Source organism: Colletotrichum phormii, assembly GCF_030913505.1.
Source record: "Colletotrichum phormii strain CBS 102054 chromosome Unknown BDP81scaffold_12, whole genome shotgun sequence".
NCBI lineage: Eukaryota > Fungi > Ascomycota > Sordariomycetes > Glomerellales > Glomerellaceae > Colletotrichum > Colletotrichum phormii.
In genome coordinates, this window is record NW_026851454.1 from 146,212 (window position 1) to 160,475 (window position 14,264).

Below are 14,264 nucleotides of genomic sequence, written 5' to 3' on the forward strand. Positions count from 1 at the left end.
AGTAACTCACTGCGGCGGCAAAGGTGATGCCGAAAATCATGTGTCGACAGTTTGCTATCGGGGGGCTCAGGTCGGAGTGTTTCATCACACTTGCGCCTTCCTGCTGATTTTTCATTTCTCTAAGCTGCAACCTTTCTTCGGCTTGGTGCCTGACCTGCAGGGTGTGAATTGGTTATGTGATGCTGGCGGTTGAGAACTAGCGGGACTTTTTTACGACAAGTTTGACTCAATCACTCTCTACTTGAGTATCTTGGTATCATTATGACGGGTCTCTTATTCGCTCATACTCGGCCTGTGAATGTGTCTGACTGTGGGCAAGATGGTGATCAACTTGCTCAGCCGCAGCCAAGATCCAAATTGTATCAACAGGTGGCGCCAACGAGGGATGGGAACGGGGTATTTGTGTGTTGGGTTGAGATAACTACAGGGAGTTGATTTGGAACAAGCTACAGGCTCTTACTGACAATCACGGGCGGCGGACACGCATCGTTACTCAAGGTAGGTAGCATTGGAGCCTCGGAGGTTTGAGGGAAGGTCCTTGATCCATCAGCAATACGACGCCAACTTCATCTTCTATTGTCATACGATTGTGAATAGTCCAGTAGATAAGGTATCAAGCGGTATCTGGGACTACGCTTTGAGTGCTATTCAGTTTCTGAGTCCTGACCAACTTGAATCTACTACATCTGGAGAAGGCAGGGAAGAGTACAGCGCGATGCTTAGATACTTGGTAAGCCTTTGAGAGACCGCCGGGATGGATGCTGGTACTTTACTGAGAATGGCGTTATGCACAGCGTTACGGCCGGATGTTCAGCGCCCAGGGTTGCTGGAGGTCCTCGATACTTTCTCAGGCGGTCTCACTATATGAGCCTGCCGGGGAATAGAACCTTGTGAAGCTTTGTCATTGCATCCAATCTTAGGGGGCTATGGTTATAGAGGGGCTAGGCTGCATTTCTTCGAATGAAGCCAGACCCAATGCTCCATGGAGGCTTGTATTCCCACGAGCTCCGAATAATCTCGACACTGGAACATACATATGGTTACAAATCAGCGGGATCTCATTGCAGTGCTGATTGCTGAATAGAGGATGATTGGAAGATCATGATTTTCAGGGCATGAGAAGTAAACTCAGTAATTTCAATTATCTGTTCCTTCAAGCAAGGTCAGATGATATATCCTTCGTATAGCTGAAGTACACCTGCCAAATATGCAGCTTCTGTCGAGTCGTTAGCTTTCTACGACCTCCTGGTTTGCAGCTAGACTCGGAGTCTGAATAATTCAGCTGTGGATATCCACATAGAGTCGAATGGTGTCAACATAACAGCAGTGAATGACTGGCATACACCCTGGAACAATAGAGTCCTTGGCTCATCCTGACGAGACTTCCTCCTCGGTTAGACTGTGACTTGTGTATCCACAGACAGGATCAGCGCATTTGGGCATATCTAAAGTGATCAGACTTCGGGAGACACGAGGAAAGTCCCGGGACCAGGATTCGGCGATCGTCGGACATTGCGCGGACTTTTAGTTTCCAGACTTGGTTCAAGTCCACCAACAATGCATATTACTTCAAGGGGACGGTAAAACCGTTCACTAATCCAAGGTATGGATCTTGGGCATAAGCTGATAATTCATGACATCAAAGGCCGGGAGCTCCAAGAGTTTAATAAACAGCAAGAATTCTTCCCCTAGAGGGTCCTCTAGAGGGCTAGCAAAGCCCCGTGTGCATTCTTGGGTATTGCGGAGGTACGGGGGACGAAGTCTGTTGTCTCCCATCACCCTTTGAACCACCATAGACCATCAGTAATGGAATGACTGGAAACGGATTTATTAGCTTCTCATTCTTCGAAGCGAGAGTTCGCATCCTTGTTTGAAACTTTATCTTTCAGATTTCAATGATGGGCCCTGATTTATAATTATTCTACTTGGATCTTCCGAAAAAGGGGACCATGAGCCTGTAATACTCGTCCTTGCCTGTACCTTAGTCAAGCCCATAACTCATTTTCCTTCCAATGGGTTCCTGGCCTACACCCAAAGACTACAGAGCTGTGCTCAAGCCGCCCGAGCCTGATCTAACCGTCGATCGACGATTCCATCAGGAACAAAATGATTGTAAAATACTTCAATAGCATCCCTCATCTCTCGAAAGCAGTCTCCGAAAGCCTCAAACCCGTATCGTTGAGACTGGACACGGTCTTCAGGGCGGCAATCACTTCCGTACCAAAACTTCCATAGCTGTATGCGTGGCTGCCAACTGATCTCAACAAAGCTGCCCGCGCTGCTCAGGTCAGGCTGATCCATGACCTCGTGAAACTGATCCTCATTCCTGAATGAATCCTCCCATGAGGCCAGCACGGCTTCCTCGTCTTCCTTGATATGGTCGATGACAAAAGCTCAACGCGCGAGTCGCGGATCCATGATACGCTCGGCGAGGAACCACGAGGCCGCCTCAGCCTTGTCAGCGATGCGCAAACGACTTTGGTACTCGGCATCTTGGTGGCGCATGCAGGCCTCAATGCGCCGGTCCATGGAGAAAGAATTCAGTAGGGGCAGCGTGACGACCTCGATACAATCTGCTCCGTAGCGTATCGTGTCTCGATTCATGCGCGTGTGGTCAAATAAGGCGTGGGCAAGCCGAGCACTGCGGGCGGGACGAGCAGTCTCCGTAGTATCATACACGACGAAGCCGAATGAGGTGCGTAGAGCCCGGAGCGCGGCCGCGTCGGATTCAGGGGTGTCGTCGTGGATCTGGTACGCGGCAAAGGTCGGGGCGCCGTCGTGACTAGGCGCAGCCTCGACGAACGTCTTACTTGGTGACCTTGTTGGGGTCATGAAACGATGATCCTTCATTGCTTCTTCCTCTTCCGCTATCTCATCTGCTTTGAGCTTTTCCAAGCGAGCTGTTTCTTCTATTTTTCGGCGAGCGACCTCCTTTGCTCGCATGCTGGGAGGCGCGCCGTCGCGATGCTTGTTGTCGAAGCAGTGGCGACACATGGCTGTGGGAAATACCGGCGTTAAGCTAAAAATGCGTGAAAATATGAATTGTTTTTTGTTGCCTTTTCCGCTGTTGGCTGAGGGAGATTGCTGGTTTAGTTGGGAAGTAGAAAACACACGGTCGTTGGTTCACTCATTCAGCGGTCATGGCTGCCTAGAAGTCATCGTGAACTGGGTTGCTGCCGCCTAGTTCCACCTCCCGATGGAGGTTAGATGCCTCGCAGAGGTAATGTAGACTGGCAGTGAGCCTGTTCATGTGTGAAGATTGACGGTGATTCTGGTGGAAAGAAGAAATGTCGACAAGCTTTTATTGATTCCGACCCTCCCAATACGAGTCTTACCCCTTGTCGTACAAAAACGAATCCGTAATTGCCGGCCAGCAATTACGCCTTATTTACCACACCCCTGGAAGCTCGCACTTCATCGGAGCCCGAACTGCTTGCCTGCTTCGCTTCTTGCCTCTTAAACTCCCCAGAACAAGATGCAGTTTATTACTATAGTCTCTCGGGAAGGCGCTGTTGTTACGAACTGAACTCGCTCACCTCAATACATTTAAGAGCCTTGGCGAGTGTATTTTCAAGCAGTTCATCCTGAGACCAATTTTCAGACAACAGCTAACTTCCAAGAGAGCATGCATTTTGAGGGCACTGTGCATTTGATGTTTGACTTTTGGTGGCAACGGCATGTGTTGATTGATACATTGTGCTTTGATAATAGGTAGTTCTTCATCCTATTTACAAGATCTCTCATTCCTAGGTAGATCAGTCATTGGGCGAAAAACATGGCAATCATCCTTCGGAGTGTTCGGGAAACTCTGGCTCACTGTGTAACCTCTACGCAAGTGACAGCGGCGCCCACCATTCGGTGTGCTTATTTGGGGCGAGGGGACCGGTGAAGACCCCTGGATCGGGTTTAGCGACGAGTTCTCAAGCACAGTGGTGTGAAGCTGCTGGTTTATTGGTTGATGATCGTCCCAAGGGTATGGTGGGTTATCTCCATATCCGATGAGGATTCTGCCAAGACACAACAGCCAACAACGGATAGTTTCCTCCGATGAAAGGAGGGGTAATACCTATCGTATCGTCCCTTCAAGATACGTGTCTATGCCCTAGATCTCTGCGTTTCCCTTACCGTTGATACTCGAGCGCTTTCGCTGGTCATATTACCCACGTAACCAGCCCGACACGACGCGGACGTGATTCAGTGAAGAATGGAGGCCACAAATCAAGCCAGCGCGGCTGGTACGTCTGCCTCCACAGCCGCCACAGCCTCGCCGGCCGTGGCCACGATTGAGCCTACGGTAGTAGCAAACGACCCGGTGAGAACCTTCGCGCGAATTCCAATTGCTATGTCAGGGCTTGTGACTTCAGGATCTAGAAGAACCTGCCCTGAACACGACGAAAGAACACCAGTTTACTAATAAGTCATGGAGTGCTAGAACCCTGTTGTCCCAGCTGAAGACGACGATCACGATTCTTTGGCGGACACAGAGAGGTATGAGCGCTACCTCAAAATGCCAAGTGAGAGCCAACACTGACAGAATCTGGTAAAGCGTAACGACTGAGTCAACTGCTTCGCTTGCCGAGAGTATCACAGAATACCGCAGGATCCATGGTCGTACTTACACGCAAAAGGCCGATTACTGGGGCCCGAACGATGAACAGCAAAATGAAGGGCTTGATCTCGCGTGAGTAAGAAGTAAATTCCTTCTCCTCCTCATTTAGCTAATATGCGCTCTGTTTTAAGGCACTATTGGGAGACCCTTCTTCTGGGCGACAAGCTTTTCCTTTCGCCACTGGGCGATGGTCCGTTGGTAAGAACACCCTTCTCTGCATCAAGATTACATGCAGTCTCTGACGAATAGAACAGAAGGTCCTTGACTTGGGAACCGGTACTGGCATCTGGGCAATGTAGGTTTTGTGATTTGTTCTACACAACATGCCGCTCTTGGAATTGATCAAAGCTGATGAGTGATACAGGGACTTTGCTGATGAGTTCCCGTCTTCCGAAGTAACGGGCGTTGACATCTCACCCATTCAGCCGGGGTGGGTGCCGCCCAACTGCAAATTCCAAATCGACGATGTCGAACAGCCGTGGACATGGACACCTGATTTTGATTTCATTCATCTCCGCCACATGGAAGCTTGCATCTCCGACTGGCCAGCTTTCTACAAGCAAATTTATGATCACCTCAAGCCCGGTGGATATTTCGAAATGAAGGATTTTGACATTGAGTTCCGCTCCCAAGCCTACGGGGATAGTCTCCCGGAAGATCACGTCTACCGTAGATGGGGTAAGATCTTCTTCGAGGCTGCAAACCATCTCGGCAAGTCAATGGACCAGTCCCGAGGTGGGCATAAGATCGCCGATGCTATGAGAGACGCTGGTTTCGTCGACGTTGTGGAGAAGAGCTGGCCTGTACCTATCGGAGGGTGGCCCAATGATCCCACGCTGAAGGAAGTTGGCATTTGCAACCTGGAGTTCCACGACCAGTCGCTCGAGGGCTTTTCGATGTTTCTGTTGACTCAGGTGATGGACTGGGACACCATATCGGCGGGGGTGTTCGTCGCTGAAGCACGTAAAGCCCTCAAGGACCCAAAGCTTCAGACGGTGATATACTTGTAAGTTGATCGCGGTTCCTGTGGTTTATTCAAGACAATGCTGACGTGAAATAGGCAAAATGTCTACGGACGCAAACCTGAGGGAACGACTTAATTGGGCTCTGTAGGCTGGTTCCTGCCATAGCTTTGTTCATCTCGGCTAGTCCTGAATAGCAGCGTAGCTACTTTACCTAGATTGATTGGGGTCTCACAGCACCTTCTATGGAGCGAACTGAGAAGCAGACGGGAGCAACAAATAATGTTCTTGGCCGATCTATTTTCAACTATGTTTCGAAGTTCTTTGATTTTGTACCTGAGTAAAAATTTAACAATGAAGATTTTACAGCTTTGACTTCAGCTCCGCATCTATCGCTTCCAGGCCGGACGGTCCCCCGTATAGCTGCGCTTGTAAGACATTCGTGTTGATCTAATGGTAAACTATCAGCTCCGTTGCCACCACCGACAACAAGACTAGGGTTGGTGGCTCTGAACTCACATGTCTCGGCCCAAGTTGATCCACACGCTCAACACCAAGTAGCCTCATCGTTGTGATAGTTTCGTCTGCAAGAACTATGCAGAAAGTTTTAGCTCATGGGAGGTGACCCTTGTTGTTGGGATAGACTCACTCTGTAATGCCCTTTCTACCCCGGCTTGTCCCCCTACCGCTAAGCTGTAAAGCGCAGCTCTCCCGATACCTACACCCTTGGCTCCCAAAGCTAGAGCTTTGACGACGTCTGTACCTCTTTTGATACCTCCATCGACGAGAACATCAATCTTGTCAAAGACCTCTGGGCAGAACTTCCGAATCTCCAGAAGCACTTGGACAGGCGTCATCGTCGTGTCCAGAGCCCGTCCGCCATGGTTGGAAATGATGATGCCCTTAACGCTCGGGGATAGGGTCGCCGCGTACGCATCCTCGTGCGTCTGGATGCCTTTCAACACGATCGGGAGGGATGTATGTTTGGACAGCCACGCCAATGTCTTCTTCCACGTGAGTCCCGACTCCGTGCCCCATACCCCCGGCGGCGCGCCTCCCGCAACCTCCGCCATCTTGAACCGCTCATCTGCTTCTCGCTTTCCGGGAAATGGCGCGTCTAGTGTGAGTACGATGAACTTGATTTGAGGAATGGCTCGTATCTGTGCCAATGTCTTCTCGGTCGCTTCGATATCTTTTAGGACGTAGAGCTGCCAAGCAAAAGTCGCGTCTGGCCCGGCCTGGACAATTGCCGACGGGGACATTGAGGCATTCTTGCTAATGAGCTGCAAGCCCTTGAACTTTGAGCACGCTGCTGCGATGCCTGCCTCGCCTATCGGGTGCGCCAATCTGGCCATGGCCGCGGGCGAGACGTAGATTGGCATTCCGACTGCACTCCCAAGGAGACTGGTCGACAAGGAGCACCGGGTACAGTCAACAAAGACCCGTGGTCGTAGGAGGATGGAACGGAAGATGGTGCCGTTCGCAATCTTAGTGACCTCGTCATCGGTTCCGGAGGCGTAGTATGAGATGGCCTTTGGGCTCAGCTTTTGCAGGGCATAATGCTCCATTTCAGCAATGCTCAGGATCTGAGACACTGGAGGTATACCATCCGACTGGTCTGGTGATGGTGACGGGCCCGCGAGTACGTTGAGGGGAGGCATATCTGGTTGCTGCCCAGCTTCTGCTGCTGTGACTTCAAAGATTCCCATCAATTTGTCAGGCCGGAGATACTCTTCGACGAGCTCAACCGGATGAACGGCGTCAAACGCTGCAGTAGCATTTTTGCCGGCATTCTTCAGGAGGATGGCTTTACCGCCAGGGTGGCTAGGGAGAAATGATGTGATCTGCCGCTTCGGGTGAGTTTCGAGACTCTTGCTGGAGAACCAGGAAACATACATCGTAGACTTTGCCATGAATGGCCATCCAACAATCATCAACAGTTTGATGTTGCCGCACTGGGAACTTTTTAGCTTTGTGCTGTTTCGTCATGAGGCACGAGATAGGCACCTTCGGGGAGCGACCACCTTCGGCTCATGATGACTACAGAAGAGTTGACTCAAACATCGTTTGCTTCTGCGGATGGATGAGATTGACAGTACAGCATGGAACTGTTGAGTTCTTGCAGGCGGGTGTCACGATGCTCCGAAGTGACCAAGCACGATGTGGGATCTCTTTGAACTGGTACCTTCAAGTGGTCTGTGGCATGTATCTCACCATAACCACACCATGCGCTCGGTCGGGAGTTTATACTCCCGCATGCTTTTCTAGGACGCGGGCTTTCATATCCCCGTTGAGAGGTGGATACATTCCCCAAGCTCTCCCGCAGTTGATCCACCGTTCTCCCCACCATCTGGGCCAACCCCAAATTCCTACTCCGGAGTCTGGACAAAGTGGTATCCGTAAGAATACAGCAGAGAACCAGCCGAACCCTTGCTCATGACCAGTGATCGAGTTGAAGCTTTGACTAGCTAGGAGGAAAGCGTAGGATCCATGAGATCCGAGAGGAGAGATCTTAGTATCACAGACCACAAGTTGTCCGGTCTCTGCTCTTTAATTACCTGCACTAGCAAGCTACTAATAATCGTGGGAGCTTATTCTCAACTAACGAATTAAGCAGTGGAGGGACTTTCGTAAGATAGGTACCAAATTGAATTGCAATCTGATGTTGTCTTACGGTGTGACCGTGAGAGAGGAAAGGCTTGTGGGGACCTGGTCGAACTGGTCAGTGAGTTGCAACTCATCAATCTTTCTCGTAGCACAAGAGAGCTTTTCGTTCCCGACGAGGGCATATGGCGTGGAATAGCTCTCGTACCATCAACAACAGATATACACAATCATTGACTTTACTCCTTGGCTCGGTGAACTGGCAAGTATTGTAGGCGAAGGCGCCGAGATTCTGTATAATTTCGGAGTTCCGCTTTTAATCTCCAGCCCCTTCCTCAAGTTCCTCGTTGCGTTGCTCGGCAACTTGAGAAGACTTTCAACAGAACCTCCAAGTTCACATACCGCCATCCTGAGATCGTCAAATCTTATATTTGCTTGTTCAGACAACTAATTCCAATATGGGTCGAGGGCGGAGACGAAAGAAGACAAAGCGCTTGGAGCCCCACCAGCAACAGGAGAAGCAACAGAGTCACCATTTACAGCAGAGACTACAGCATCCTAAGGAAGAGGCGCGAAAGCACAAGCAGGGGCATCCGCCAAAGCAACAACAGGACCAACACCAGGGAAACCACAAGCGTCCACCTCCACATATGGTGCCAGGGACATACATACGACCCCAATTCAACCCCAAAAGTCCTGAATGGTTCTTTCGCTATCTAGAATGGTTAAACGTACCTTGCTCGTCCGCCGACCCCAATTGCGAAGTTGCAGTCTTTGAACTCAATTACGAAGCCTTTGAAGAAGATATTTCTGATATTGAGCCCTCAAAGAAGGAATGTACCTACGATGAAGATGGCTCTGATTGCGAGTGTGAGCTGCCTTTCTGGCGAGAGTACACAGGCGATGATGAAGAGGAAAAGCTTTTTCGCGAAGTGAAATATCAGCGGGCGATGTTCAAGCGCGAATGGGTGCCCGAAAGCAGCAAGCACTACGAGAGGAAAGAAAAGAAGAGATTGGAACGTGTGGGCCAACAAAAGAATGAAAAACTCAAGAAAGTCAAGTCTGCCGTCGAGACTCTACTACGAAATGTATCGAGAGATGAGAAACGACCTCTCTATTATATGAGTCGCAACATCATGTCTAAGTATGACTTGTTCTCTGAGGAGTACACAGCTCGCTTGTGCCCCGATGGCATTCGAACAACCAGGACGATCGACTTTACCGACATGGCATCATTCCACAGCATGGGATACCCAAGACTCAAGGGAACAACGGAATTGAAGGTCGATAGGGTGTTAACAGGGTGTCTATCAATCGATGCCCCAAACAACCCTGACGATGACATCCGCGTTGAATTTGTATCATTTGAGTGCCCTCAAACTACAGGAGTTTACAAGATTCGAACAGGCAGAAAGGACGGGGCTCGGGAGTTAAAGGTTGAATTTCTCAGCGATGATTACATCGTATTGGATGTCCACCCCGACGCGATCTTTCGTGATGAGTGCGGAACAAAGCTTCCCACTTGGCCGAGAGACCCTCTACCCCAGTATCGATTTTACGGCATGAATAGGGCGTTAGGTAGTGATACCTATTACCATAGGTGAGGTATCTCAGTCCAAGGTTAGGAGGCAGAAAGAAGACACGGATTAGTGTATTGTAAATAGTGGTGATCGTTAATAATTTGAAAATGACATCTCTCCTCATTTCGCCGTCCAACTTGTTTGAATTGATGCCTCTTTGGGGAAGGTCCGGAGACAAGTAGAGAATGTTGCCAGGGAGCTTCTACAGGAAGTACTTAGGAAGGCAGCGAGAAACAGTCGGTGCATCCCGGGCTCGGGTATGATTTCGAAGGCGCGGACACGCATGCTTGGCCAAGGAAATTCAGAGATGATTGTACACAACAAGGTCAAAAACTGAAACAAGTTGGAGAGAATTTATAATCGCGCAAGGCTTTCGTTGACAAACACACTTCTAACGGTTTCTTTGTTCTGATCTAAACTTGAGTTTGGTACTATTATTTGACAACTCGGAGATCATGTTGAATGTAATGAATGACTGGTAGAAGTTTCTAGGAACCGCCCATGAACAACACTTCCCAAGTATGCTATGATACCTTACTCACTGCCGGAGCCGCCATTCTTGATGCAGGCGTCGGAGAAGTCGCCGCCCTCCATCAGCTTGCCGGGAGACTTGCAGGTGATGGTGGTGCCGCTATTGGAGAGGACGCAGTCAGAACAGAAACCGGGGCAAGTCTTTCTGGTCACATTGTTATTCTAATATTGTCAGAATGTGTCTCGATTTTCATCTAGTCAGTTTGGAGGGCGGAAGAGCTTACGGGCAAGCCGACGATAAACTGACCGCTACCACTGGCGGTGATGCAGTGGAGCTCCGAGTGCTTCTTGGCGGCAACCCTGTGACTGTTAGCCAATAATACTCAAGAAAAGCGTACAATCAGCCAAACAGATGAGATAGTTTTGACAATACTTGCTGGTTTGACTTACGTTGTTGTTGTATGTTAACGCCGTAGCGGCAAGGGCGCAGCCGCCCTTGCGGCAGACCTCCCGAAGGGTATATGGCGTGGAGGGCCGTAGGCCTATAGCTATCACTAGATATAGTCCAGCTCGTCCTCCAAATCGTGCCCAAAGGCAACTATGTGTTTAACCTGTCTCTGGGTGCCGCTGGCTTGCCCGAGACAGTGCTATGGTCGTCCCTAGAACGCAATTCCGCCAGTATCTCCTATCCTTCGACCCAGAGCCCCCAGGCTTCTGGTTTACACAACGTTCCAGTAACCGTCCGGAGTATATCGTAATAGGTAATACCGCCACAAGGGAAACCACAAGGGGTAAAACCTCGTAAGACTAGGTTGTAGGGCTTGCTGTTAGGTTCTGTAACGAGCATAGCTGTATATAGCCGTGGCTATACATCGCTACCCAATGGTCGTTTCGTCTCTTCGAGGGAGTCTTCGATCGTTTAAGGGGCAAAGGTGCTGAGAGAGCGAAGTCGAAAAGTCGGTGGGTGATGTTCAATTTGGGCCCGGAAGCGCCACTTGCGCCGGGAAAGAAAGTCGCCCGTCTCCTTCGGGAGGCTAGATGGAACCTCTGCTCCCTGCCCTATCAGGAAGACTTCGTCTAGCCTGCGGAAGGCGAATTCGAGTCGACGGCGGCTCGTTAGGTTGAATAATCGTCGGCTCGATTCGAGGGGAAAATGTGCGTTGTTAAGGGTTTGATTAGCGTATAGCTAATCCACCCCAGCGCGCAGCGGCAAACCGCGGGGACTGGGGCCCCTCCTTAGCATGGCAATAACAGCCCGTGCCAAGCTGGAGAGATGTTTCGTGGAGGTTGTTTGACTTACGTGGTGGCAGCAGCCAGGAAAAGAGTGGTCATAATGGTAGAGAACTGCATTTTGACGATTGCTTTCTAGGCGGTTGATCTTAAAGAGAGAAGTGGTTGGAAAGAATGAAGAGTTGTAAGAAGTGATGGCTGAGTTTGATCTGGACTGTGAGCTGTGATGATAACTACTAGAAAGAGGACATTGTAGACATTTATAGAGCGAGTTCTTGCTCACTTACACGAATAAGGCTGAGCATTAGTGAAGCTGGCATCACAATCCGCTCCGCCCTACCCGTAAGGCAGGGCCAAGATCTATCTACAAGCACCTCGTACAACGTGGATTCAGTATCCCATCGACTGCGAGATGACGTCGGTACATAGCTACGTACCGTTCATGAGAGGAAGCAGCAAATCACACATTATTCCATGATATTCCGATTAGAATCCGTTTTAATTCCGGCCGATGCACCCAATCGAATAATTCGGCTATTGGAGAAAACTGGAGGCTTATGTACCGACGTCATCTCGCAGTCGATGGGATAGTAGTGAGAGGGTGTCCCGAAAGCGATAGCGAAGGTTCCAGAGATACGGATAGTCATAGCCGTTAGAGCTGAAGCCCGTGCTCCCTCGCATTTGCCCCTCGCCCAACACAGTTGCCGGACTGACGACATTGACGGCATAGTGAGGGTTGTTCTTCTTGACAAAGGCCCACATTGCCTTCTCAGCCTCGACTTTGCTGGCTTGATAGACCATGTGCCAGTGATCAGGGGCATGCGGAGGCGGTGCCCACGCAATTTCGACTGCCTCGTCGTTCCAGGCGTCTGGCCCCGCGTGGGTAGTCTTCCCTGGACTGAGATCAACTGCGGCGGCAATAGAGCTGGTGTAGACGATCGACTGGACAGACGGCTCGCAGGCCGCGGCCTTGAGGATCGAAACGATGCTATCGACGACGGGAGGAATGACTTCTTCAGGATCATCGGAGAAGGAAAGAATCGAGGCGATATGAGCGATTGCCGAGACCCCTTTGATCGCTTCGTCAAAGGCGTGTTTGGCACCAAGATCGGGAACGTGTACGAGTTCGAGATCGCCGCGCTCAGCAAAGACAGCGAAAACGCGCTGAGTGAGCCATCTAGCCCTTTCTAGATCTCGAACCGTTCCACGGACCTTGAAACCGCGTTCAAGAAATTGTTTTGTCGTGTGTGCTGCTATGTGGCCGGTAGCCCCAGTGACGAGGACCCAGGAACCACTTGGAATCGCGGTTTGAGGGCTAGACATGGCGAAAAAATATGGGCAAGGTGTACGAGTTGTAGAGAGTATTGAGTCGTTTCCTTCTTTGAATTGGTCATAGAAAAGAGCCTTCTGGTTCCGCGCGATTACTTGCAATCATATACCTTTCAGATCAAGTGAGCAATCCTAGCGGGCATTTTCACCCAATCTAGTTGGGAAGGCGGACTATGCTCTGTTAAGAAAGAGCAAGCCTTGGCAGGGCTTCTGATATCAACAACTGATCCATAGAGAGGATTTCTATGGAAGTACAGGTGTAACTTGTTAGTCCGAAGACGGCCGGATTCTCGGGGCGGCGCCTTGAGCCGGCTCCGGTATTGGTCGCATTCCCAATCTGGAAGCAGCAAGCCTTGGCAGCATTAGTTGCTGACCCGGACGTTGAGCCGCATGAACTTCGACCATTACCCTTGCTTGTGCTACGTACAATAATGTACTCCATAAGTTGTCCAATTACAAATCATCACTGGGGAAGAATTCGCGTATTTGCGGCTTATATCCTAAAGCAGCTGACAAATGGCACAAACTTCATTTTCGAGCAACTCCCAGAATCAGGAGGGCGACAATCCGAAGGACTTGGTATGTGAGTCAAGCTTTTGACCAGATTGTCAACAACATCGCTGTTATGTCGCCCAAAAGAGACGAAATCCAGTTCGTGCATGTATATGGACAGAACAGCTCAAAAGCCGCGTCCGCTGAGACGCAGCGTCGAGCTCATTCGCATGCAGCTAAGGCAGCACACGCAAAGACTAGGCGACGGAGAATCGTCCAGTATCAAGCCATCAGTTCAGCCGAGGTACAAGTAGCTGCCGTTTCAAGCCCAACTGCCCCCTTGGGATCTGGCCGAAGAGACCCCTTCGCCAGCTTGCAAGGCTTCTTAGTCCGATTGAAGACTTTCTCCTAGACTATTGTAAGTCAGAATCATCTGTGCGAGAGATAGTTGGAGACTGGGATCTTGAACTTCCCAGCTCGGCTTCTACTGTTTTGTTCTAAACACCAGCTTTTTCATTTCTAAATCTTGATTCATAGATGTGCACAACGTCGTGCCATGTTCAAGTTATGAGTCAATCTAGAGTGGGTTTGCGGGTGGCTGCACGCAAAGATTGAACAACGAGTTTGTTCAGCTAGCTGCTACCAGCACCAGCGCTCTGAATGGTCTCTTTCTTGTGACTAGCCGACATCTGTCAAACTGTGTACCACAACATGAATCACACTATACTCAACTCGCCCTACAATACAAAGTCGCCTGCGCGCGGCTGCTCACGGAAGCCATTTCATGTCTGAAGATGCAATCCCCCATTAGTGATGCAATCATCACAATAGCTGTCTTTCTGGCACAAGATGAGGTGAGGCATTCCAACTGCGCTTCTTACAAAAAATACTGGTATTTGTTTAACTAAGCTTTGATAAATGACAGATCTTGGCGGGTGATGTTGCTTCGACACAACAGCATCTACAAGGAGCGATCCACATGGTGAG

At 50.0% G+C, this 14,264-nt stretch overlaps 6 protein-coding genes across 6 annotated transcripts; 1 reads left to right on the plus strand and 5 right to left on the minus strand.

Annotated features, from left to right (window-relative positions):
• Nucleotides 1–2,394: 2,394 nt before the first annotated feature.
• On the minus strand, nt 2,395–2,994 carry BDP81DRAFT_450338 (uncharacterized protein; the record flags this gene model as incomplete). The annotated part of the gene is made up of 1 exon (XM_060592521.1): nt 2,395–2,994. The coding sequence occupies one exon, from the start codon at nt 2,992–2,994 to the stop codon at nt 2,395–2,397; it is 600 nt and encodes a 199-aa protein (XP_060444058.1).
• Nucleotides 2,995–4,023: 1,029 nt separating this feature from the next.
• On the plus strand, nt 4,024–5,865 carry BDP81DRAFT_38306 (S-adenosyl-L-methionine-dependent methyltransferase). Its single transcript, XM_060586926.1, has 7 exons — nt 4,024–4,312; nt 4,433–4,488; nt 4,547–4,681; nt 4,741–4,807; nt 4,864–4,904; nt 4,974–5,615; nt 5,670–5,865. The coding sequence occupies exons 1-7, from the start codon at nt 4,205–4,207 to the stop codon at nt 5,707–5,709; spliced, it is 1,089 nt and encodes a 362-aa protein (XP_060444059.1). The 5' UTR covers nt 4,024–4,204; the 3' UTR covers nt 5,710–5,865.
• Nucleotides 5,866–5,934: 69 nt separating this feature from the next.
• BDP81DRAFT_321800 (FMN-dependent dehydrogenase) lies at nt 5,935–7,139 on the minus strand (the record flags this gene model as incomplete). Its single annotated transcript, XM_060584651.1, has 3 exons — nt 5,935–6,021; nt 6,091–6,164; nt 6,221–7,139. 3 exons carry the CDS (start codon nt 7,137–7,139, stop codon nt 5,935–5,937), a joined length of 1,080 nt encoding a protein of 359 aa, XP_060444060.1.
• Nucleotides 7,140–7,295: 156 nt separating this feature from the next.
• Nucleotides 7,296–7,560, minus strand: BDP81DRAFT_322397 (cytochrome b5-like heme/steroid binding domain-containing protein; the record flags this gene model as incomplete). Its single annotated transcript, XM_060584695.1, has 2 exons — nt 7,296–7,415; nt 7,468–7,560. Coding segments are annotated over 2 exons (213 nt in total), but the record flags the coding sequence as incomplete, so codon positions are not given.
• A 2,581-nt stretch (nt 7,561–10,141) lies between these two features.
• Nucleotides 10,142–11,720, minus strand: BDP81DRAFT_407134 (uncharacterized protein). Its single transcript, XM_060588999.1, has 3 exons — nt 11,527–11,720; nt 10,511–10,586; nt 10,142–10,448 (listed from the first exon to the last, which is right to left on the minus strand). Exons 1-3 carry the CDS (start codon nt 11,574–11,576, stop codon nt 10,290–10,292), a joined length of 285 nt encoding a protein of 94 aa, XP_060444062.1. The 5' UTR covers nt 11,577–11,720; the 3' UTR covers nt 10,142–10,289.
• Nucleotides 11,721–12,011: 291 nt separating this feature from the next.
• BDP81DRAFT_461708 (uncharacterized protein) lies at nt 12,012–12,779 on the minus strand (the record flags this gene model as incomplete). The annotated part of the gene is made up of 2 exons (XM_060593804.1): nt 12,012–12,114; nt 12,154–12,779. 2 exons carry the CDS (start codon nt 12,777–12,779, stop codon nt 12,012–12,014), a joined length of 729 nt encoding a protein of 242 aa, XP_060444063.1.
• Nucleotides 12,780–14,264: the final 1,485 nt, after the last annotated feature.